Here is a 24,219-nt window from a genome sequence, read left to right as displayed (position 1 = left end):
ATGGCTGAGAGGACGCTGGAGCCGGGGTCCGTCTCTGTCACCGTCAGCATCCCCATGGAAGAGACCAAACTCCCTGGCACACCTCAGGAGGCGTCCCTGCTGACCCACCTGAAGAAGGTGGAGAACCACATCACTGAGGCCCAGCGCTTCTCCCACCTCCCGCGGCGCAGGGCCGTGGACCTGGAGTTCACCGAGCTCTCCTACACCATCCGCGAGGGTCCCTGCTGGCGGAGAAGTGGTACTACATATTCAGCTTTAACAAAAACAGTGTGGGATCAGGCAAGCGTCACGAACGATGATCAATATGTTTGAGCCGAAATTTAAGACTAAAGGATTTCAAAAGTCCAATCCCCTCTCTCCTCTCTGAAGGAAGTTATAAATTCTCCATTCTCGTCTTTTTGTGATCTATTTACACTATTCTCTTTCGCACACGCGCGCGCGCACGCACTCACACACACACACACGCACACACGCACGCGCGCGCGCACGCGCACACACACACACACACACACACACACACACACACACACACACACACACACACACACACTCTGTTCTCAGAGTCAGACTTCCGCCATGTTGTTGCAGGCAGTGTGGCTGTAGCTTTGCTGTGCTCAGCAGAGTTTAGACATAGTAAATAATTTACATTCACAGGCTGGCACACTGCTTCCTGCCCTTTTCTTTGTGTTCTCTGACAATCGGTTATGGTACAGAAGGCCCAGTGATTGATCATCTGCTCATGCAATATGAATGGCATCTTAAACTCAACAATCTTATTCATGAGGAGACTTTGAGTCTCCTGCCTTGAGTACAGGGTTGGTCTCCAGGGTAGGACACTCCAAGTTAAACTACCTATTGTATACCGTAATGTGGGGTTATTTTGGTTATCTCATATGTGTTTAACAGGGAAGGGAAGTGGCACTTGAAAAGGTTCACGCTCTCCAGAGTAACCTTTTGAGAGGGCATACGCTGAGCATTTTTATATATCATATTAATGTCAATCTTTGACATTAGCTTTGTATTTTGAGAGCCAAACGATTGATTATTTGTTGACCCGTTGTGAAACCCACGTCAGTGGAGATGACAGGTGAACTGGATGACGAGCTGTAAGCTAGGCTGGAAAGCCGGGCACGGCAGGACGTTTCTGCGCACTGGTCGATAAACAGACTTTGTTGGTACTGAAGCGTTGTGTTTCCTCCGTGCTCTCGTCCAAATCAATCGGTGATTCTCCCTTGTTTATTCCATCTCAGCAGGGTGCCTGCCTCGGCTTATTTGTCTGAATGGCGTGTGAAGTGGAACTCACTAGGCTTTTAATGAGATAGCTCTCGTAAGGAGTGTAGCTTGTCATTTTGCTCAGGCGACTTCCAATCTGACTGCCCCCCCCCCAGCACCACCACCAACAGACTGTAACCGTCTCTAGGTCACCTTCAACACACTGCGCGTACCCCAGTTAACCCTCCTCTTCCTCTACCAGGCTCTGTTTTTTCCCCTTCACTCCTGGTCCTCCCCTTAAAGGACAACTCCGCCCTAAATCACTTCTAGGCTCATTTTCCTACTTATATTGATCCAAAAAGACTATCCATGGGGTCTATTAGGCAGAAATGGCCCTGTTGTCCAGTTTCCCCAGCAGAACCCAGCAGCTCTCATAGCATAGAGTGGAGCCTATAAGCCTATCGCTTTTATATTATTTGTTGTAGTCAAAAGTGTTTTTATTTTTCATGAATGTGTTACTAGTTGTCATTACAAACACGTCCATGCCATCGTTGTCCCACACAAGCCATCACACTCTGCTGAACAGATGGTATGCTTTTATCTGTTTTGCCAAGTCCCGGAAAAGATGCCCTGTGATTGGCCAGTACAGTCACTTTGATTGGCAGTTGTTCCGAATGCTCACCCCAAAACATGATTTATGAGATTGTGGTGGCTTGTGTGGGACAACCAAGGCATGGATGTGTTTGTACAACTAGTAACACATTCATGAAAAAATAAATCACCTTTGACCACAACAAATAGTATAATAGCGATAGGCTTATAGGCTCCACTCTATGCTAGGAGAGCTGCTGGGTTCTGCTGGGGGAACTGGACAACAGGGGCATTTGTGCCTAATAGAACCCATGGACAGTCATTTTGGATCAATATAAGTAGGAAAATGAGCCTAGAAGTGATTTCAGGCGGAGTTGTCCTTTAACATTAGATCAAATCAAAGCACGACGTGGTCTGTTCTGATGCGCTTGTTTGTGTTTCTGTCTGTTGTTATTAGGAAGCAGTGTATATGTACGCTCCTGCTTTTATCACACTAAGCTGATGCCAGGACATCAAGCTGTATAGCTGACAGAGAATTGAGAATTGTGGTACTGTGTTGTGGTGTTTATGGACTGTCTGCGTTATAGATGGGAGAGAGTGGAGAGATCATCTGAGCCAGGTATTAAAATACTGTATGCCATGATGACACACCTGAAGAGTACCAATTTCAAAAAAGAGAGGACTATTTGCACCAAGGAGAAACTATGTATGATTTCATAAAAGAACAGTAAGGCAGGTACAGTTTAAAAAGACGGTCAGCAGAGATATTTCTTGTAATGGAAGAAAGGGAAAAAAGACGGTGGAATTGGCTCAGGAAGGTTACAGGAGAGTTGAGCAGCCCCCCCACCTCTTTGTCTCTTTTTATAGCCTCTTCCTGGGGAGGGCAGCCATTTATCCCTGTCATTATGAAGTCACCATGGCCTCCTTTGATGTTGAGGGTATTCTCCTCCCAGGGGAGTTTACTTGGTAGTGTAACACAAGCCATGGATAGGAGAGGGAGGCGAGAGAGAATGTGTCTGTGTGTTTGTGTGTTTGTGTGTTTATGTGTTTGTGTGTGCGCACGTGCATGCATGCGTGCGTGCGTGCGTGCATGCATGCATGCGTGCGTGTGTGTGTGTGTGTGTGTGTGTGTGTGTGTGTGTGTGTGAGAGAGAGAGAGAGAGAGAGATTCTTGCAGGTCAGCATTTTGTTATTTACTGTTGGCTGCAATGCCAGCTACCCTCAATAATTATGGCGAATGGATTGACGTTTAGATATACATCATTATTGAATTAATTCACAGTCATTTCCCTAGAATGTTTATGCCCATTAATTCACGTTGGATTAGTATATATCAATAAAATATATATGCATAAGCAGTTCACACTAGTGATGAATCTCATATGCACAAATTCAACAGTATGGCTACACTTAGGCAAGACCAAAAGTTAAGAGAAACCATTAAAAGATTACTTAAGTGATATGTTTTCATTAAATTCAAATGTTAAAGCACTTTATTCTGATATTAATCATTGCTATTGAACAGCCTTTATTAAACAAACAAAAAAATAAACGGTTTGGGGTACCACCCACAAAGGGGAAAAATTCAGGCTCAATTTTAAAGTGTTGCAATTTTGTCTGCTGGAGAGATCGGGAGACACCTGTTACTGAACAAACAGTACAACACATTACTACCATTGATTGCTCTCAGAATGTAGAGCAAGAATATCACTTACGTACACCCACACAACATTTTTGAGATGGTACAGTATGTTAAATAATTTTGCCCCTCCCGATACAAATAAATAAATGCCAAGTAAGTAATAAGTGAGCCCACAGTGAAACCACTGTTAACACACAGTTTATTAAATAACCATAACATCAGCATAGATCAGGTTAGATCAAGTAAATGAAACGGTTACCAAAAGATTTGAGGTAATGTAACTGGGAGAAAAAAAAATGATTTCATGTCATCTCACCCCATGAATTACCACATCAGGTGCCATGGTGATGTACGGGTCTCCCGCATGAATACGACTATCTGCGTGTGCGATGGAAAGCACTGGGATGGATCATCTGTATGCACCACACACCAAGGCACGACTATTTTCTCTGACGGGGCTTTGCTCTGCTGTCTGTCTGACTGGAAGCCCTATATCTGATGGATGTGATAGCAGCGCAGAGGAGAAGGGGTGCAGCCATTAGACCGCTTTGCCTGATAGTGTGAGGGTTAGAAGGGTCTGGAAACTCTACTGGGACACCTAATTATACAACCTGAGAGAGGAAGAGGAACCCCAGCAGACGATGCTAGAGTGAAGAGATGTAGGATATATGGGCAGAGCGCTAAAGCCCTCAACACAAACACTTGCGCTACTTGCACGCTGTGTGATAGCGGACCCGCCTCTATTATTGGCAGGATGCCAGTGTGTGTGTGCGTGTAAAGGACTCTCAATAATAAGCATGTTTGTACACATGGCCAAGCTGATGTAGTCTGACTGTGGGAAACCTTAATCCACATAATTTAATCTATATCCCAGTAAAACGCCCTAAACCCAATACGTCCATATATAAGCGTATTGGGTTATACAGTATGCGATGCAGGTGTGATGGCTGCACTGCGGCCCAAACTCTAGATGTGTGGGCCGCATACCGGCCCGAACCTCTATAGTATCCATATAATCCATATCTAGCCATATATAATCCATTAATCATTTCATGTTGACAGGACTCACAGTTGTAGTAGCCTCTACTGCAAGGTTATTAAACCCATCTCTCCACCACCAGTAATAACAAAACATATATCATCTGCCGTTTTGTTAGAATTGATATTCAATTGAAAATGCATCCTTATCTCTGGGCTCTGGAAGCATTGCAGAGGTCCTCTCTGTATAATCTGAAATTTGATTTGCATGTTTTTGCACAATAGCAGATCTACAATGCACAATGCACAACTAAGTATAAATCAGGCATTACCGGTACTTGGAGCAGTATGAGTGTAGTAGGTGGCATGAACCCTTGTCCACCAAACAGGGTATCATGTGAATTCAACCAATAAACTGACAGCATGAATCTTAAATTACTTTATGGTTTATGTTCCAATCATATTCCACCAAGGAGCACTGAGTTCAGGCAATTCAAAACAAACAGAAAATGCATAGCTAGCCTCCAAATATTCCTTCAAAATCCATCATAGTATGATAATGTGGGAGCAATGCATGCTCATGTACGGTAGATATGCATAGTAATTGATGGTGTTAATAGTTTTACTGCTCTGTAATTGTCATCACTTATCTGACACCAGGATTCTGAACAACTCTTTTCACTGATGTTGAGTGGAAACCTTGTATGTCCAAAACCGTTAGTTTTGTATTTATAATTTTAACAATGATTTAAAATAGTGAAAACAGACGTTCTACAAGCACACACATAGATCAGCTATTTTCACTATTTTGTGCGACAGTCTTGTATGATGAAGCAGGGCTTAGCTTTACCAAAAAACATACAACATTGAAACTTGGAGATACAAGGTTTCTGCCCGACAATGATGTTTTGCACAAGAGCTTTAGCCACTAAAATCTATATAGCCTACTTGGTTGACCGGAGTCCTCTGTGCTCGCTTTTTCCCCCCTCTACACCAAATCTCTTCTCCGAAAATAGTAGATCTACCATAGAGATCTACAAGCTCACGAGTCGCTTTGCGATACGTTGTGATGTGTTGTGAACTTATAGAACTGCTATTTTCACCCAGTGTTTGCTCCAGGATAGGGGCACAGCGGTTGGCCACGCTTAAGGCCCTTCCATACTTCGACCGAAATGTTCGGTGAGTTATGTTTTCCGACGTGCAAATTTCCGAACTCTCGTTCGGTCCAATGCTTTTCAGAAGTCCCGAGGGATATAATTTTATGGTAGAAAAGGACCTTTTGAGTATGGAACGGCCTTTACTCTCTGACATCACTCACCATCTTTCAGACGCTCTGTTGCTCCCACCAGTATGATGCCAGCCATAACATCCTGCTGTGTCATACACTATGCACCACGTTGTTTCCGTCGCTGGCGTTTATCTGATCGCAACATTTTTGTTTTCTTTTAATGTTTGTGGAGAGATAAACTACCGTTCTGATTGGACTGTATGCATACAGTCCAAGACACGTCCAATCTGAACAGTAGTTTATCTCTCTACAAATATTAAAAGAATCACGATGGTGTTTTTGAGTTCCTTCCAAGTTTCATCAGAAACTTGACAGACTTGAGAGACTTCCCTTAAAGCTGCCAAATCCTCCTAAGTGCAGCAAATGCATTCTCTAGAGAGGCTGTGTTTCCACCATATCAGATTTGAACCACTTAATTATCGAGTCAATAACATTTCCTTGCTTGGGAATTGTTTCTGGACTTTGAATTGGTACATATATGCAACACCCACAAACAATATGTGTTCCCATGTCAGCACATCAATTTCAGTGGAACTATTTTATGCCAATAATTGGTATAAAATCACAACTCTTGACTTGAATATGAGTGAGTGAGTCTGGAAGTTTGAATAGTGCAGCTTATTGTAAAAATGAGAGAGCTGCTTTTTATGAGGATGAGTAATAACGTATTTCAATTACACTTAATTCAGTATTATTTCATTGTTCTTTATTGCAAATAATGTTTAATTTAAAGATTGTAGGTCATCAAGTGATATTGCATTACTCAATGAGAGCAAGATGTTGACAATCAATAGACAGTGAATCTTCATATTGGTGGCTGTCCCTTAATGGAACATCAGATGTAAAAATCGTACTCTAGCCTTATGTTTACATAGAAATTGCTTATGACATAGTGAATAGCTGAGATTGTCCCCTCCTCAGGTTACAAAGCCCTGCTCAAATGTCTGTCAGGAAGGTTCAGCAGCAAAGAGCTGATTGGCATCATGGGACCCTCTGGAGCGGGGAAGTCCACTCTGATGAACATCCTGGCTGGGTACAGGTGAGACTGCACCTGGGAGGGATCCATTTTTGTTTTCACATAAGTGCAATATGTTTTTGCTATTTTTGCTATTTTGCTGTGGTCTGTCCGGTCTGTTTGTACACAGGGAGACCGGGATGAAGGGACAGATCTTCGTGAACGGCCGACCACGAGATCTAAGGACCTTCAGGAAGATGTCCTGTTACATTATGCAGGATGACATGCTGCTGCCAAACCTCACAGCACGGGAGGCCATGATGGTGAGGCCACTTAAATTAACCACTTTCTGCCATGTCATTATAGGCGGAAAAAAGCTACAGGCTCATGTGTCATCATGATGCAATGCATTGTGAGCTCATAACAGATATATATTTTCATTGTATGACAAGTAGGGATTAAGTGGTTAAATTCAGTGTTCAATGATGATCCTGTGCTAAATCATATCCTTCTTCCAGGTCTCTGCCAATCTGAAACTGAATGAGAGCATGTTGGTGAAAAAAGAACTTGTAAGTTTAAATTTCTTGATTAGTCTGACAAAAGTTGTATTACAAAATGTTAATACTGTACCTCTTGACAGTCAGTCAGTTCTAGTTCATCTACTTGTATCTATCGTCAGACCAAAGCTTGATCAGCAAGTGAGAGAAAGAGAGAGAGAGGGCATAGAGAGGGAGGGAAAGTGAGAGGGGAGGAAGGGCGAGAAGGAGAGAGGGAGAGCCCGATCAGTAACAGAGAGCCTATTTCACCCACGCAATAACTCTGCCAATGAAAACCTGAACGTACTGATCAATGTGTTGTGAAGCGACGTGTTGTCAGTGCAATAACCCCAGGAAGCTATAGGCAAGCTGATAACGCAGCTCAAAGCACAGCGTGTTCTGCTTGTATATAACTGTATACTGTACATGTCCCACAATATCCCACCTCTCACCATGCCGCAGGTGGATGAGATCCTGACTGCTCTTGGACTTCAGGAGTGTGCCCAGACACGGACCATCTCCTTGTCAGGCGGTCAGTGTAAGAGGCTGGCAATCGCCCTGGAACTGGTCAACAATCCTCCCGTGATGTTCTTTGATGAGCCCACCAGGTACAGATCTTAACAATTAGTTTGTGTTAATTTACTTTCTCTTCTTTTGGACCCTTGTGGGTCCATTTAGAGTTTCATTAACCCGTTTGCATATCATTTCATTTTAGATTTTAGCTATATACTGCAGCAACACATGTTTTTCAGAAAATCCGTAGAATTTAGAACATTGGTGTAGAACAGTGGTTATCAAAAATAGTATATTTCCAAATATTTGGGGGGTTTCTTGACACAAGAAAGTTTAAGATCTACAGATTTAGAAGGCATTTGTTGAAACGGCTTCGGGTGAACTGTGGAGACAAGACATCCAAACTAATAGTGCCTAATAGTGCATCGATCCATCTCTCTCCATTTGTTTGTCTTTGTGTCTGTGTCCCCATGTCAGCGGTCTGGACAGTGCGTCCTGCTATCAGGTGGTCTCCCTCATGAAGTCTCTGGCTCAGGGCGGACGGACAATCATCTGCACCATCCACCAGCCCAGTGCCAAGCTGTTTGAGATGTTTGATAAGGTAATTCATACTGTATAATGATACAGTCATTAATGCTCAATATTTGGGCTCTGCCTGTTGGCACCAGTCAGATATTAGCTCTCCATTAAGCCCGATTTATACTTTGTCGTGCACTAAAAATAGCACACTTCCAAGTTCACAATCGCGTCGCAACACAATTGTGAGCTTGTAGATCTGCTATTTTCGGCGCAGGACACTATGGTATGATGCAGTACAAAATGCAAATTAAGCATTAGCCGCTGTGGTTCAGACTATAGCTACCTATGATTTACTGTACATGTACAATGTGTTTTTCCAACTGACCGCAGCAGTCACTTTCCAAGCATGTTGTTATGTTAGGTGTTCGTGCATTATTCAGTGAGTCTGTCTTTGCATGCTGAGCTCAGTTCGTTACTCTGTTTCTGTACCCCTGAACAGCTGTACATCCTCAGTCAGGGACAGTGCATATATAAGGGCACCGTCCCTTACCTCATCCCCTATCTGAAGAACCTGGGCCTTCACTGTCCCACTTATCACAACCCTGCTGACTTCAGTAAGTGTGGCAGTGCCCTTGGCATGGATGCATATTATGTACAAACATGCACATGTATTTGTGTGGTGCGTGTGCGTGTGCTATTTTCAGAGGGCAACACCCAAGCGCAACCAAACATAAAATGAGTTGTCTTGTAGTTCTACTGGATCTCTTCTTCACTAGTCCCTCCCTAACATTTTAGTCTAGTTTTTATTTGTTAACAAAATAGTCAATATATTTGGTCTTAGTTTTGGTCATTATAGCTTAGTTTTTATATAGTTCTTATTTAGTTTTCGTCTGTGAAAAAGGTAGTCGACGTGTGTGTGCGTGTGTGTGTGTGTGTGTGTGTGTGTGTGTGTGTGTGTGCATGCTAGGTGTGAGGGTATGTTTGTCATATTGTCCAATGTCCATAGATCTATATCCTGTCTCACTGGCATGTCCTCTTGTGTCCCCAGTCATTGAGGTGGCCTCGGGGGAGTATGGGGACCTGAACCCAAAGCTGTTTGAGGCTGTCCAGGGGGGTCTGTGCTCAGAGGAGGGCAAGAAGAACTCTAGTGACAAGAGCGAATCATCTTATGTCACTCACAGCGTGAGTAGTACACTGGGGGAGCTGTTAAATGTCTTCCACAAGGACACTTCTCCACATTTACTGCGCGGGCCGGTGGTCAAACCTTCCCATTTCCAGAAGGCCTCTTTACCCATCTAGCCGGCCCATCTCATAGAAGCCTAAGTCCTCCTGTGCTCTGCACGTTGAAATACGTGGTTTAACATAGGCTGACAGGGATTCTCCAGTGCCTCTGAAAGAGAGTTCTCGACACACAGAATGCATTGGACATGTTATGTTAAATATTTACGTGTCCTCCTTTTTTGTATCTAATCAAACTAAAATAGGCCTACAGAGATTAATCACTAATCAATAGTACTAGTAAGACGCCTCAGGGCGACATGCGACCTCGTCCTAAATGGCGAGGTCGCGCCAATTCTTGGCCATCTGGCCAGTGATGTATATCGGACCAGTTACCCATATATGGAGACCCCTGGTACCCATATATGGAGATCCATGCACTGTATATGGTACATCCCTACGTCTTCCTCCATATATGGGCATTCCCATATGAAGTCCTGTTAGATATGGGCTTAATATTGATGACATCAGGGATCTCCATATATGGACATAAAGGGATTCTGAGTGGTTCCCATGACATCACAACATACAATCCCTTTTATGGCCATACATGGAGATCCCTATCTGAACCAGCCACACAGATATGGGCCATGTCTTGGTCATCTGGCCAGTGATGGATATCGATAACATCAGGGATGTTCATATATGGGCATAAAAGGGATTCTGGGGAATACCCATATATGGACTTTTACATAGGTGATATCACAGTGATGTGTCAGGGGAACCAGAGTGTCAGGCGTGACCTTCAGGTCAGATACACAGATACGTGGACAAGATGTGCCGGTTTTCATTGTAAACTTGCGACCTACGGTCGCAACAATACCTACTAGTAAGATGCCTCAGGGCGACAAGTGACCTTGCCCTAAGGACGAGGTTGCGCCATGTCTGGAGATATGCTGTGAGAGCCCAAACATGCTTACTCAGTTATTCGTTATGTGAAAGTCCTATGATGTCTATCACATCTGACATCATAGATACAATCCCTTTTATGCCCATACATGGAGATCCCTGTCTGTACCAGCCACACATATATGGGCTGTCTAACTCCATATATGGGCATTCCCATATGAAGTCCTGTTAGATATGGGCTTAATATTGATGACATCAGGGATCTCCATATATGGGCATAGAGTGGTTCCCATGACATCACAACATACAATCCCTTTTATGCCCATACATGGAGATCCCTGTCTGAACCAGCCACACCACTGTGATGTCACCTGTTTATGCCCTTATATGGAGATCCCTGCTCTGAGTATCTGACATCACTGTGATGTCACCTGTGATGTCAAAGTTACGTGTCAGGGGAACCACAGTGTCAGGCAATACCCGTATACGGACAAGCTGTGCCGGTTCTGACAGTAAACTGCGACCTACGGAAAGAGTTATCCTCTGCATTGTGAAACAGCTGAAAGACGATGAATAATACATTTCTATGACGATACTGTTCCTTATCCATGGTATGAACTTGGTATGAACCCCAATGGGTAGGCATGAAAGAGAATTGTAATTCGTTATAAAGAAATTCCATTGGGCTTTCAGCATTTCACTCAGTTCCCCCTCAAACTCCCTCCTTTGTATCTCTCTTCTCAGCCACTCTCAGTGTTCTCTCAGTTCCACTATGCCACCACTCATATGGGTGATGGCTTATTACTTTATGTATTCTTTGTCTCTTTTTCTGGGACCTAAGTGTTCTGACTGGAAAATAAAATGAAAGGGAGTCGGAGACGAGTCTGATATATTGTATGAAGGTGCCAGGTTATTACAGTGCTTAAAAATCACTCTAGTTCTGGATAGCCGGCCCAGTTGTGAGATGTGGGGTAATATGATCTCTTCTCTTGTTTTTGTTAAAATTCATGCTGCAGCATTTTGAATTACCCGTAATAAGTCTATTTAGCAATTACAATTACAAGCATTCGCTTTCAGAGAGATGGTAACTATCAACTCTTTGTCCTTTCTTACAGATGTAACAGTACAGTAATATAAACATACTGTATATTTTGTATAAGAATAAATACATTATTTCTGATACAAGTGTTTCTTAGAGGAATTGAAATATTCAGAGAAATCACTGCTATAGCGGTGGGGTGATGGCCCCTTCTGCTTTTGGTGAAACACACTGGCTTTTACTCTAGCGCAGGGGTCTTCAACAGGGGTCTGGGACCCCTAGGGGGTCCTCAGAGCTACTACAGGGGGTCCTCCAAATCTTTGTGTGATAGAAACTTTTTTTCTTCTTTTTTTATATTAACCACTTGAACCCTAGTGTCCTTATTCTGAGAACTTTAGCCAAAAATAGCAGATCTACAAGGAGCTTGTAGATCGGCTATTTTTGGCAAAGAGCTTTGGTGTAGAGGGGAAAAAGAGCAGATTAAGTACATAGTGAAAGGTCAAGTTAATTAACGGTTCAAGTGGTTAAATATCTAAAAACACACATTAACATGAATCCAAAATACACTGATGATCGTGCTGTCATGCAATGAAACTACTGTATATGGAATCTATGAGCAGGTTGTGGGGGTCCCTGCTTCATCTCTCTCTCAGCTAAGGGATCCCTGGCTTGAAAACGTTGAAGACCCCTGCTCTAGCGTCACCCTAAAGGCCCAGAAAGAAAGTATGTTCTTGACTGGAGAAGGGCGGAGGCCCTGTGACAAAGTAGCACATTTATATTAGGCTGAGTATATCATCAGTGGGTGTCTTGGATCACGACAAATTAAATGGCCGCTTTTCATGACCTTTAAAAGCAGTGCACTCACTGTGCTGAGCACAACAGTGTTCTGGTAATTTTCATTGTGTCAAGGAAGAAAGGCCTCGGAAACATAATTTGTCCCAAGAGTAAACTCATATCCTTATGCCAGAGGTGCAGAATAGACAACAACAAATCTACAGCACTGGTCCTATGAAAAGTATGTCTCAGTATAAAGTTCAGTTCATAACTTCATATATGCCAACAACTAAACTAAACTACAGATAAGGACATCTGCAAAATGCACAGACCTGTCCATCCAGGAACGGCAGCAGCCCAGTACTATATATATATATTCTGCCTTCCCAAAAATAGGGCCCTTAGTCTTGTGTTCAAAATAGAGTGGGACTTGGTAATGTTTACATATACAACACAGGAATGAGGGAAATGTTTTGCTGGGTTCACTGTGAATATTCTTTGTTCTCTATCTCCACAGGACACGGGAACCCTTGAGAAACATAGCTTTGCCACCAGTTCATGGAATCAATTCTGCATTCTGTTCCAAAGAACCTTCATTACAATATGCAGAGACACGGTAAATGTCATAATTTAAATGACGAGTTACTGATCTTCATCTATCTTCAAATCAATAAGCATGTCTTTTACCACCAGCATCTATTTTTAGGATAAATTTAGTGCTGTAATGTGTTGTGTTTCAAAGGTGTTGACCCACCTCAGGGTGATGTCCCATCTGTGTATTGGAGTTTTGATCGGTCTGCTCTATCTCAACATCGGCAATGATGCCAGCAAAGTGTTCAACAACACCGGATTCCTCTTCTTCTCCATGCTGTTCCTCATGTTTGCTGCCCTGATGCCCACTGTCCTAACCTGTAAGATACTATTTATATAATATACTCACTGTCCTAACCTGTAAGATACTGTTCATATAATATACTCACACACCTAACCTGTAAGACAGTGATTCTCAACCTATTGAATTTCAAGGACCCGAACTTGATATGCATGAGTGTACTAAAGGAATCAAACAGACCCTTAAAGGATTTTAAGACTTTTTTAAACCTAAAAAAAATTAAGAAAAGTAAAAGATCATTTCTGCATCAAAAGTAATCAACAAACCATATTATAGAAACGGTCAAATAATCGAACATTTTGAAAATAGCTGATCTACAAGCTCACAATGCCTCGCAATATGAGGCGTTATGAGCTTGTAGCTCTGCTATTTTCACAATATTTGTAGGTGGAACCCGGTCAAATTAAATTCGACATACTCCTGCATTCAGAGTACTTATCAGGGTGGGGGGTCCCCAAGGTTGAGGACCACTGCTGTAAGATACTGTTCCATACGCCTGTAAGATACTGTAAATGGATCATCATGTTACACTTTTAACTTGACAGGGAATCCTTATGTTCTTATGTGTTCTGTTGTTGTGCAGTTCCTTTGGAGATGGGTGTGTTTATGAGGGAGCATCTTAATTACTGGTACAGTCTGAAGGCTTACTACCTGGCCAAGACTATGGCTGACATACCATTCCAGGTAATCTTTAAAGCGGATTAAAATGCAATGGAGCGTGGGATGTGGCTCCAAAGGATAATGTTACGTTCTTGTCTCTTATCGGCACTGTTGGGCAGAAACCTCGTATCTCCACGTTTCAAATTTGTAAGTTCTTTTGTAAAGTAAAGCCCTGCTTCATCATGCAAGACTGTCGCACGAAGCTAGTGAAAATAGCAGATCTACAAGCACACAACACCTCGCGGTGCGAGGCGCTGTGTGCTTGTAGATCAGGTATTTTCACTATTTAAATGATTCTTTAAATGATAAATACAAAACGAAAGTCATACAAGGTCTCCACCCGACAACAACGTTATGCCTATAATTTTATACTCGTCGTACAACAGTACAGTGTTTTGCGCCGAAAATAAAACATCTACAATCTTTATTGCTATGCGATACGTTGGGAGCTTGTAGCTCTACAGTAGTTTGGCACAGGACACCATTATCTGGCTTGTAATGTGCTCTTCTCTCTTCCACTTCCATAGATACTATGTCCCATCATATACTGCAGTATAGTGTACTGGATGACAGAACAGCCTCCGGAGGCAGGTCGCTACCTGCTGTTCATGGCGCTGTCCACGTCCACAGCCCTGGTAGCCCAGTCTCTGGGTCTACTCATAGGAGCTGCATCCACCTCCCTGCAGGTTAGCATACAATGTAGTGATTTGTGATGAGCTGGGATTGAACCTGAGTGCTCCCACTCGCCAGACCGACGCGCAACCTGTTGTGCCAATAGGGCTGAGCCGATTGGCAGGGCTGTTGTGCGCCGGGTGGCTGTACCAACTATGGGGGCTACACATAGCATGTCTAAAGTATAGATTCTGCTCAAACAAATACATTTAAATGAAAAAATTAAAGCTCGGTTAAAACTACTAGCAACTCGGGCGTCCTGGTGACGTAGAGGAAAAACACTCATCTACACTCTGCAAGATATGCTTCTTCTTTTTCTCCCAATTTAGTCGTTATGCCAATTCCCAATTCCCTGTGTATTCTAGTCCATTGTCACTCACTGCTAACAGCTACAGTTGGCCCTCCGCAGAGAACAACCACTTGTCTCTGATATGAGTGACATCATGCATGATTGACACGACAGTGTGACGTTTCACCGGGAAGATGTAACACATGTGGAGGAACATCCACATGAACCTCCTAGTTCACAACTGAAAAGGTGCCCTGTTCATTTCTATGAAATGTCAAGTGGCATGAAATGGAAACTTCAAGTTGTGCAAAAGCATAACGGTAGTTATGTTCCACCACTGCAGAGGAGTCACAGGAACTAAGTACACTTGGGGGTAATTAGCAACAACTGAGCTGGGGAGATGGGAACTAATGAAAGTAGTTAGGAAGTATTTTTCTTTTATTCCTCGGTCATTTCCTTTAAAGCAATTTAATGATATGATCTGTGAGCTGTTTTTGTCCCCTAGGTGGCAACCTTTGTGGGTCCAGTCACAGCTATACCGGTGCTCCTGTTCTCTGGCTTCTTTGTGAACTTTGACACCATTCCCAAGTACCTGCAGTGGAGCTCCTATGTGTCCTACGTCAGGTATCTGTAGCATGGGGTCATACTAATTAACCTTAAGTACCCAAAAGTGTATCCCGAACTACCCAAAAGTACCCAAAAGTACCCAAAAGTGGTTCCAAAATATCCCTAATTACCCAAAATTAGCATGATAATTATTAATTAACCAAAAGTACCCAAAAGTATACCCAATTGGTTGCGTGCTGTGTCAAAGAGGCAACATCTGTAATGGGGTAAATACAACCTTTAATTTGGGACCCTGTTTTCTTACACTCAAAGCTTTGATTGATTGATTGATTGATTGATTGATTGATTGATTGATTGATTGATTGATTGATTGATTGATTGATGGATTGATGGATTGATGGATGGATGGATGGATGGATGGATGGATGGATGGATGGATGGACATTGTTGACAAACATACATATATATGAACATATTTCAGTCAGATAACTCACGATTAGATTGAACCAATATTCTATGGTAATGTGACAATATGTGTCAATATAATATTTTAACTTGGCTTCCAGGCTCTGCTATATCTTTCTCTGTTTTTGTATTTGTTCGCATTCCTAAAACAAAAAATGTATTATAGTAAATGTACCCCCATTGATTCCGGATGGACCCATCTGGAATTAATGGGAGTACATTTATTGTAATCAAATTATTGTCCTCAGTGTTCATTTATCCACTTGGAACTCAGAGAGTGTATACAGTACATGTTATACTTATATAGCTCATCTGAGTTCTTTGGGGAGCACTGAGGGTTAAGACAGCAATGCTCGATCACCTGTCTCCCCCTGTTTGCATTAATTAGGATCTAGAACAGTGATTTTCAGCCCTTTTCTTATCAAGGTGCACTATTTATTGGGCATTTAAGCCACGGACCACCATTTGATGAGATTAGTCTCTCAGCAGACTGAAAACGTAGAACATTTTGCTATCGTAAGATTTTGTCCACCATTCCATGATGTATGATGTGGTACCATAGGAGAGATGACAGGCAAAACGTTGATCAAAATAACAATTCTTCTCATTATCTAATTGGGTAGACTTCTTGTAAATCAAGTAAAGCCCTTTGCACACAGGCGCGTTTAACCGCACCAATAAAACGGACAATATAATTTTTTGAAAAGAAAACAATGATTCTCTATGACCTCATGCACACCGGCTCCGAATTAGCCGTGCGACGAGTGGCTGCCGCTGTGCGTTTTTTTTCTCGATCGAACCCAGTTCGATTTGGTAAAAAACTCATCACTCCTTTTATGACTCCTTTTTGGATCCGCAGCGCCGATTCCGCACAGCCTTGCACACCAAAACCAATGCGTTTTATTCATGCCGCAAACGAAAAAACGCAACTGTCCTGTGTGCAAAGGGCTTAATTCAGATGTTTAAATTTAGAACGGGAACACAATACACATTATAGTGTATTATTATTTTATGCTTTAACTATTGAAAAATATCAGATATACAAGCTCACAGCGCGGCACCGAGTGCCGCGCTGCAAGCTTGTAGATCTGATATTTTTGAAAAAGTTGTGAAAATGTGTGAAAATCTTTGAATATATGTATTTTTAAAGCGAACGTTTGTATCTCAAATTTCGCTTCTGGGGGGTCCCTGGAACTAAATATTTTGAGATGGCCAAATACATGTCATTTTGGGGGTCCTTCACATGGATAAGGTTTGAAAACCACTGACATAGTAGTCTCTCAAGAACAGACTAACTGGGCTCCAGTTAAGTGAAAAGGACCTTTTCTTTGACGATGGCTAGCCAGATTGCTGACATAGAAACATAGGTTTTTCAAAAAACCTTAGAAGGATTCAAAAGACACTTATAGAATCGGGTCAAAATTCAAATTTTCATGATATTTCAAAAAATAGTAGATCTACAAGCTCGCAGCCGCACTGTGAGCTTGTATATCTACTATTTTTCAATAGCTAAAGAATTAAATAATTCTAGGCCTAAACTTATATGTATAACATGAAATTACAGGTCCATTTGGTTTCATAATATACTCTCTCTCTCTCTCTCTCTCTCTCTCTCTCTCTCTCTCTCTCTCTCTCTCTCTCTCTCTCTCTCTCTCTCTCTCTCTCTCAGTTTGTAGGGACGACCTAAAATGTTCTGAGAAACGTCTGCTCTTCTTTCCAGATATGGCTTTGAGGGAGTGATCCTGTCCATCTATGGGATGAACCGCTCCGAGTTGGAGTGTCCAACGATAGTGTGCAAGTTCCAGAAGCCTGAGGAGGTGCTGCAGCTCCTGGACGTGGAGGATGCTAAACTGTACGTGGACTTCTTGGTGCTGGGGGTTTTCTTCGTGGTCCTCAGGTTGGCCACTTTCCTGGTCCTGCGCTACAAAGTCAAGTCAGAGCGTTAAGAGGTCCATAGACAACCATTCTGGGATATGGACTTTTCACACATACAGTATATTCCTGCAAGGTGAGATTCATTGTATGCATATAGTCTCTCTCTCTCTCTCTCTCTCTCTCTCTCTCTCTCTCTCTGTCCACTCTCTCTGTCCACTCTCTCTGTCTGTCCACTCACTCACTCACACACACAGACACACACACACACACACACACACACACACACACACACACACACACACACACACACACACACACACACACACACACACACACACACGTGCGCACACCCAAACAAATTAGAATAAAGACTACAATTAATACAGAATACAATCATCCAAAATCTGACATCATTAACCGAACTATACATCACAGCGTTCATTTGCAGGTATTCAGAGGACTTGCGGTGATATATGTGTCTGGATTTTGTATTTGGAAAGGTTTTAGTCAGCAAAGGGGGAGATTAGCCGAGACTATGGAGTATACGTAGATGTCCTCGCCTGCCCATACTTAGCCCTCCAATATATTTTTTGGTCAGAGTGTTTATATATCACCTTTACTCTACAAGAATACTGTGTAAATGCACTAAACATGAGCAGAATATCCAACATAATAACTACAAAGCATGTTTCCTTATTATGAGGAATTGAGATGTACAGTTATTGGATGAGGGAATTCACAGCATCTCAACTATGAGCAGACATATTGTAGTACTTAGCCATGGGTATGGAGAAGCTCCATTATAATGATGACTATTGCGGGACAGAACTGTCCAGGATCATGCTTACTGTCTGTATGTATGTAGCTTCTCCCTCCAACGTCCTCCTGCCTGTAATATCTTTCCTCAACGGTCCAGACTCAGAGACACTGGACTGCCACTGATACCCCATTCATTGACATTTAAGTGAACACTATCACATACACTGGCTCTGCAATGGGACGTCATCGTGGTCACGAAGTACTAAACGTCATTAGTGGAGTGGATTGTCAAGCGAGGATCATTCTCCGTTGGGTTGGTCTTATTTCCAGCCTTATTACTCTTATTATTAAACACCATCACTGTCAGAGGATGACACTTCCAAAGCCTGATTTATTCTTAGTTGGAAATAGAAAATCTACAATCTTGTAGATCTGTTGTTTTCGGTGTGCGACACAGCTCGCATGCAACCAAGAATAACTCAGGCTTAATGCCGTGATATTGTGAAATACATCCCACTGCAATTAGTGTGCTTCAGATGGGAAAAGGACGTGGATTCACCTCTCAAGTAGGGCAGCTACGCTAACTGGCTCCTAATTAGGCTCCTCACACTTCACATCTGTGTCTGCCATAAGCCAAATGTATACTTTGATGAAGCACGACGATGTTGCTTGTTGAAAATGATTTTATATACCTACTGTATGTATAGTTGTATATATATTTTCGGAAAGTGACACCGTCGTATTTCAATGTATAAGAGAGGCTTTAATCAGTGTTGGAGGCCAGGGTTGGTCTAGCATGGAGAACATAATGTGAAAAGCATGGTACTGTTGTTTCCAGGCCTAGGCCAGAGGGTTGTCTTTGGCGTCGGCCATAAGGAGAGAAACATTGTTTTAGTTAACGTGCAATATTAATATTCTATGATAGAACGTGCTGTTTGTGTAAATGGTGTCATTATTTTGACACATGTCTTTGAACTGCTTGTTTCTGCTTGTTGTTCTATAACTCTTTAGCAGACTGCTCTTTGACATCTGAGATGATTCTTTTGTTTTTGTTTCCTGCTGTGCTTTGCTCAAGTCCAACTGATGTGTGTTGTCCAAAGCAATGCTACATGTAGATACTTGAAACGCTGGCTGGGCGGTTTGTGTGCCTCTGAAATGGAATGGAGTTTCTTCTTGTGCTTTAATGCTCATTGTTTGCATACACACCTTATGTCAAGACATATGCTGGCACACACAGACAAAGAAAAACACAGACACACACTCAAACGTGGCAATGTTTAGAAGAGCCTCTCCTTATCACAGGGCAATGCAAATATTATTTTCCAATAGACTTGCTATGAAATATTTCTTACCCAATCTATGCTACTTAGTAATCCTTATTATAATGCATAAATAAGTATGTAATCAATGATTGTACAGTGAATATGTTATGCTGTAAAGAAATGTACATTTGCACTTTTCAATGTATGTGTATTAGTTTTTATTTATTTGTATTTAATTTTATTTTTATATATCAATGTGACAAGCGCTGCTTGGAAGTATAAGGGTAACGGCAACTGAATGTTGCATGGTCAGTTTGGGAATTACATTTATGAAGTATTACATTTGAGAGGATATTAGTACAATGGTTTTAGCCCTTCATTAAAAGATATTTGTTCTGGCGTTTTAGGACAAAGAAAGCCTCACCTTTTTGCTAAACATTTTATATTACTGTGGGATTATGTGCTCTACTGACATACATTCAAAAACAAAGTCAAGAAGGAATCAGGACTGAGTGGATGGCAATGAACGTGTAGAGCATTGCCAGAAAGGAGGAAACAAGGACAAGGAAACAAGGACAACAAATTATAGTACTTGAAAAAAATATATATATTTTGATAGACTATGTAGCATGTGGCTAGATGATGTGTCTCTTAAGGAATGGTTAGGATTAGAAAGCATATTTTGGGTTGCTCTGGTCTGGTCGAAGGATAGAAACAGTGAGCTACTACAGCTGCGGGCTGCAGGCTGTTGTTAATAGCAATATAGTTATCATTTTGATTTGCACTTATGTCGACCATGTCCATGGCATCAATGATAGTGCCCTGTATGATTTAATGCTATGATCCTCCTCATTCCAGTTTTACCCTCATGCCTGCCTGCTACTGATCCTATTATGTATGAAAAATATCCAAAGGCATTTGACCTCTGTAAAACTGATTTCACGGGGAAGGCAGATGTAACATGACATGCAATGTAGTCAGAAAGTTAGTTTAATGTTACATTTAGTGATTATGCGATTTTTACCTTTAGTTAGCAGTTTAATTTAGAGTCATGCTATGGTGAATTAAAGTGCCAAATTTGGTATACATTATTACTGGGTGACCCTGTAAGGAATCATATCATGTTACTGACCACCTTCATAATGGGAATTAGCGGTGTGGACATAATGCGGTCACAATATAAACAATGATGAAAATATGAAAACCTTTGAGCGAATGAATGTTTTCCTGTAACTCAGTCAAAATAGGTGCTACCTAATTGAACATGGTGCATTGCTGCAATTCCTGGAAGGAAAGAGCTAGAGTTATAAATATTTGTATATACTGTATATAGTACAGGTAATGTGCTTCTCTGACAACGGTAGTATCAAGGGTGGGGGGGTGAACTTATGAGCAGTGGTGGAAGAAGTACACAGATCTGTTACTTAAGTAAAAGTAGCAATACCACAGATGTTTTTGAAGATATTCAAAACATTTGGTTTTGAATAGCTGAAGTATAGATTAGGGCATGGGTCTTCAACTGGGGGTCCGGGACCCCTAGGGGGTCCTCAGAGTTACTACAGGGGGTCCTTCATATCTTTGTGTGATGGATACCTTTTTTCTTCTTTTTTATATTAACCACTTGAACCCTAGCGTCCATATTCTGAGAACTGTAGCCAAAAATAGCTGATCTACAAGCTCACAACGCCTCGCAGCACGAGGCGTTGTGAGCTTGTAGATCTTCTATTTTTGGCAAAGAGGCTTTGTGTAAAGGGGAAAAGAGCAGAGTACAGAGTAAAAGGTCAAGTTTATTTTAGGTAATGACGGCTCAAGTGGTTAAATATCTGAAAACACAAATTGACATGAATCCAAAATACACTAACGATTGTGCTGTCAAACATTGAAACTATATGGAATCTCTGAAAAGGTGGTGGGGGTCCCTGCTTCATCTCTCTCTCGACTAAGGGGTCCTTGGCCTGAAAACGTTGAAGACCCATGGATTAGGGGTTTTGTACTAATAATACAAATCAGTATAGTAACTGAAGTTTTCAAATATTTGTAGTGGAGTAAAAGGTAAAATATTTTCCTCTGAGGTGTATTGGAGTAGAAGTATAAAGTATTGCAAAATGTCAGCACTCAAGTAGAGAAAAACATACCTCAGATTTGTACTTAAGTACAGTACTCGAGTAAACATACTTTGTTACGTTCCACCACTGCTTATGATCAAATCAAAATGTTCACTAAATTGGGTTACTTAATTCACCATGTCACTATTTCACCAGATGCACTGACTAGAGGTTTTTTGCACTCCATCCTGCATGATACGTAATAACATGTATCCTATTCCCTAGTGAAAGCTCCAGTAAACCGATGGAAAATGTATAATGGAATGGCAGGCTGTTTACACAGCAGATTATATTATGATCTTTTTTGTCTGATTTGTTTTATGTGTTATCATTTTTTGTTGACATATGTTTTCTCAACTCAAACAATGCAAGTTCTGTGTACTGAACGCTGTTCCAAGGATTACAATAAAGATCATTTATAACCTTTTTCCCTGTTCACTTTAAGATGATGTGTGTAGTATGTCGGAATTCATTATTTACTTTTTATTATTATTTACTTCTACTAGGCAAAGAACATCTAGAAGTAGGTCATGTTTCTGGTCATTTTTGGTTGGTGGTGGTTGCTGATATCATTATCGTTCAAACTGTATTGGTCAATTGGACATTGGATCAAGACATCCAAAGCAAATATTTTGTATAGATTTGTTACACAATTGCACCATCATGCAAAAAGGTAGATGCTTTTATGTAATGCTTCATGCCTGGGTGTATCAACACACCCAGGCCATATTGATAGGAGTTTTTCCCATTTTATTCAGTTGCCTCTTACTCGAAGAAATTAAGACCTAACTCAGCCATCCCAGTTATACAGGTTCATAACCCCTCCCTTGCTGTTAGCCACCTTTGTGTTGTATGTCATCCATTGTTTTCTTTGAAGAAAAGCCAAGACTACATGCTTCCTTCTTCATGGATAGTTCATTATTGATGGGCCTACACCTGCACTTTCCTCACTTGTGACAGTGCAACTCCATAGACAGGGAAAAGTGACTCTTGTGATTTGAATCTTGATTGATGCTTGGATACTATTTGAACTGCCATGCTACACCGAACAAATATCAGATCAGATCAGATCAATTTATGTAAATTCCTACAGGGAAGGTTTAAATAAAGCAACACATTGTTTTGTTTTTCCATGATGAGACTTGATCAATTTGTGGTGCAAGAGAGCCACCTACTGGCTCTCTTCATACTAGCATCATGTCCAGGGGGGTGTACTTGTACATCAAGCCACCTCATGCTATTCTGAAACAGGAGATGCGCTCCCCTTGGCTCGGCAAGGCTAACTTACTTGCTTATTCATTTAGAAGTATAGTATAAGGAGAACAATATGTTATTTTACTTGCCTTGACATGAGTTGATGGTACATATTTTCCATCTTAATCATTGCTATCGATTTTGTGTACAGATTCATCAACAGTGTCTGTATATGTGTGTGTCCAATATTTATAACGTTTAATACATCGTAATTTTTTGCTGGAAGCCTAACCAGCCAACCTACAAAGTGTTTTATGTTTATATACTCGGCAAGCTAAGACCTTAAATATACTTTGATGAGTGACCTTGTCACTCTGTAAAAGTAATACATTTTCTACAGAAAAATGTGATACATTCTTGACAAAGTCAATGACGAGTAGCAATACTGTCATATGTCCCAAAGCAGACACCAAGATTAGACAGACTAAAGCTACATTAAATTCAGTTCAATTCAAAGATGTTTTATTGGCATTAGAAATATATTCACAAGTAGCCATATGTCATTAATTCAACAATTCTAAAAGACCAATAACTTCAATCAAAAGCAAAACCTAAAAATCCCCAGACATTTCATGTCTTACTGTTTTACTAATTTATTTCCCTGATTTTGCATAAGCAACAGGGAGTACAAGGTTGGGTTACACATTCAGGGCCAGTCAGAACAAATAAACAAAAGTCTATAGGTTTATATTCCCACTAAAACCTTGAGATGCCCCAGCAGTCTGCTGACAGTGCACAGGCTGAAGTTTAACCTTCGTCAACAGTCATTGTGTTATTTCAGACATAAAATATAAAACAAAACTATCAAATGGTCCAAGTAATTGTCACAGACAGTGGTGCTTGATGTATACTCGTCTAGTCTAAGGCCTCTCCTGCAATAGCCTTGCTGCATCAATTCTATGACAACTTTCTCTCTAAATGGTAAATAGTGAATTTATATAGCACCTTTATCCAAGGTGCTTTACCGAGCATTACATTCACCCATTCACACAACGATGGCAAAGGAAACCATGCAAGGCACCAACCCGCTCCCCGGGAGCAACTAGGGGTTCAGAGTCTTGCTCAAGGACTCTTCGACACTACACATATAACTCTGGAGGAGCCCGGGATCGAACTGGGAACCCTTTGGGAACCCTCCATGTTGTAATGACGGTTTCTCTACCTCTGAGCCACTGCCAATCCTCTCTATCTTCCCTACAGATACTCTATATTTTGACAACTTTTTATGAAACCTTTCTTATTTAA

The 24,219-nt window shown here is 41.5% G+C and overlaps 1 protein-coding gene across 3 annotated transcripts; it reads left to right on the top strand.

Annotated features, from left to right (window-relative positions):
• Positions 1-17,665, top strand: abcg4a (ATP-binding cassette, sub-family G (WHITE), member 4a; the record flags this gene model as incomplete). Of its 3 annotated transcripts, none has more annotated exons than XM_080748548.1 (14): positions 1-238; positions 6,633-6,750; positions 6,857-6,989; positions 7,185-7,235; positions 7,665-7,810; positions 8,193-8,316; positions 8,734-8,848; positions 9,283-9,416; positions 12,692-12,790; positions 12,917-13,085; positions 13,650-13,750; positions 14,254-14,412; positions 15,193-15,311; positions 17,440-17,665. In XM_080748548.1, 14 exons carry the CDS (start codon positions 1-3, stop codon positions 17,663-17,665), a joined length of 1,932 nt encoding a protein of 643 aa, XP_080604674.1. The 3 variants fall into 3 exon arrangements, with proteins under 3 accessions (XP_080604674.1, XP_080604672.1, XP_080604673.1); XM_080748546.1 differs by having other exon boundaries at positions 9,283-9,446; XM_080748547.1 differs by having other exon boundaries at positions 6,612-6,750.
• Between the last annotated feature and the right edge of the window lie 6,554 nt (positions 17,666-24,219).

The sequence above is a fragment of the Nannobrachium achirus genome (assembly GCF_963921795.1).
Source record: "Nannobrachium achirus genome assembly, chromosome: 19".
Lineage (NCBI taxonomy): Eukaryota > Metazoa > Chordata > Actinopteri > Myctophiformes > Myctophidae > Nannobrachium > Nannobrachium achirus.
This window is presented reverse-complemented; position numbering and strand designations above follow the sequence as displayed.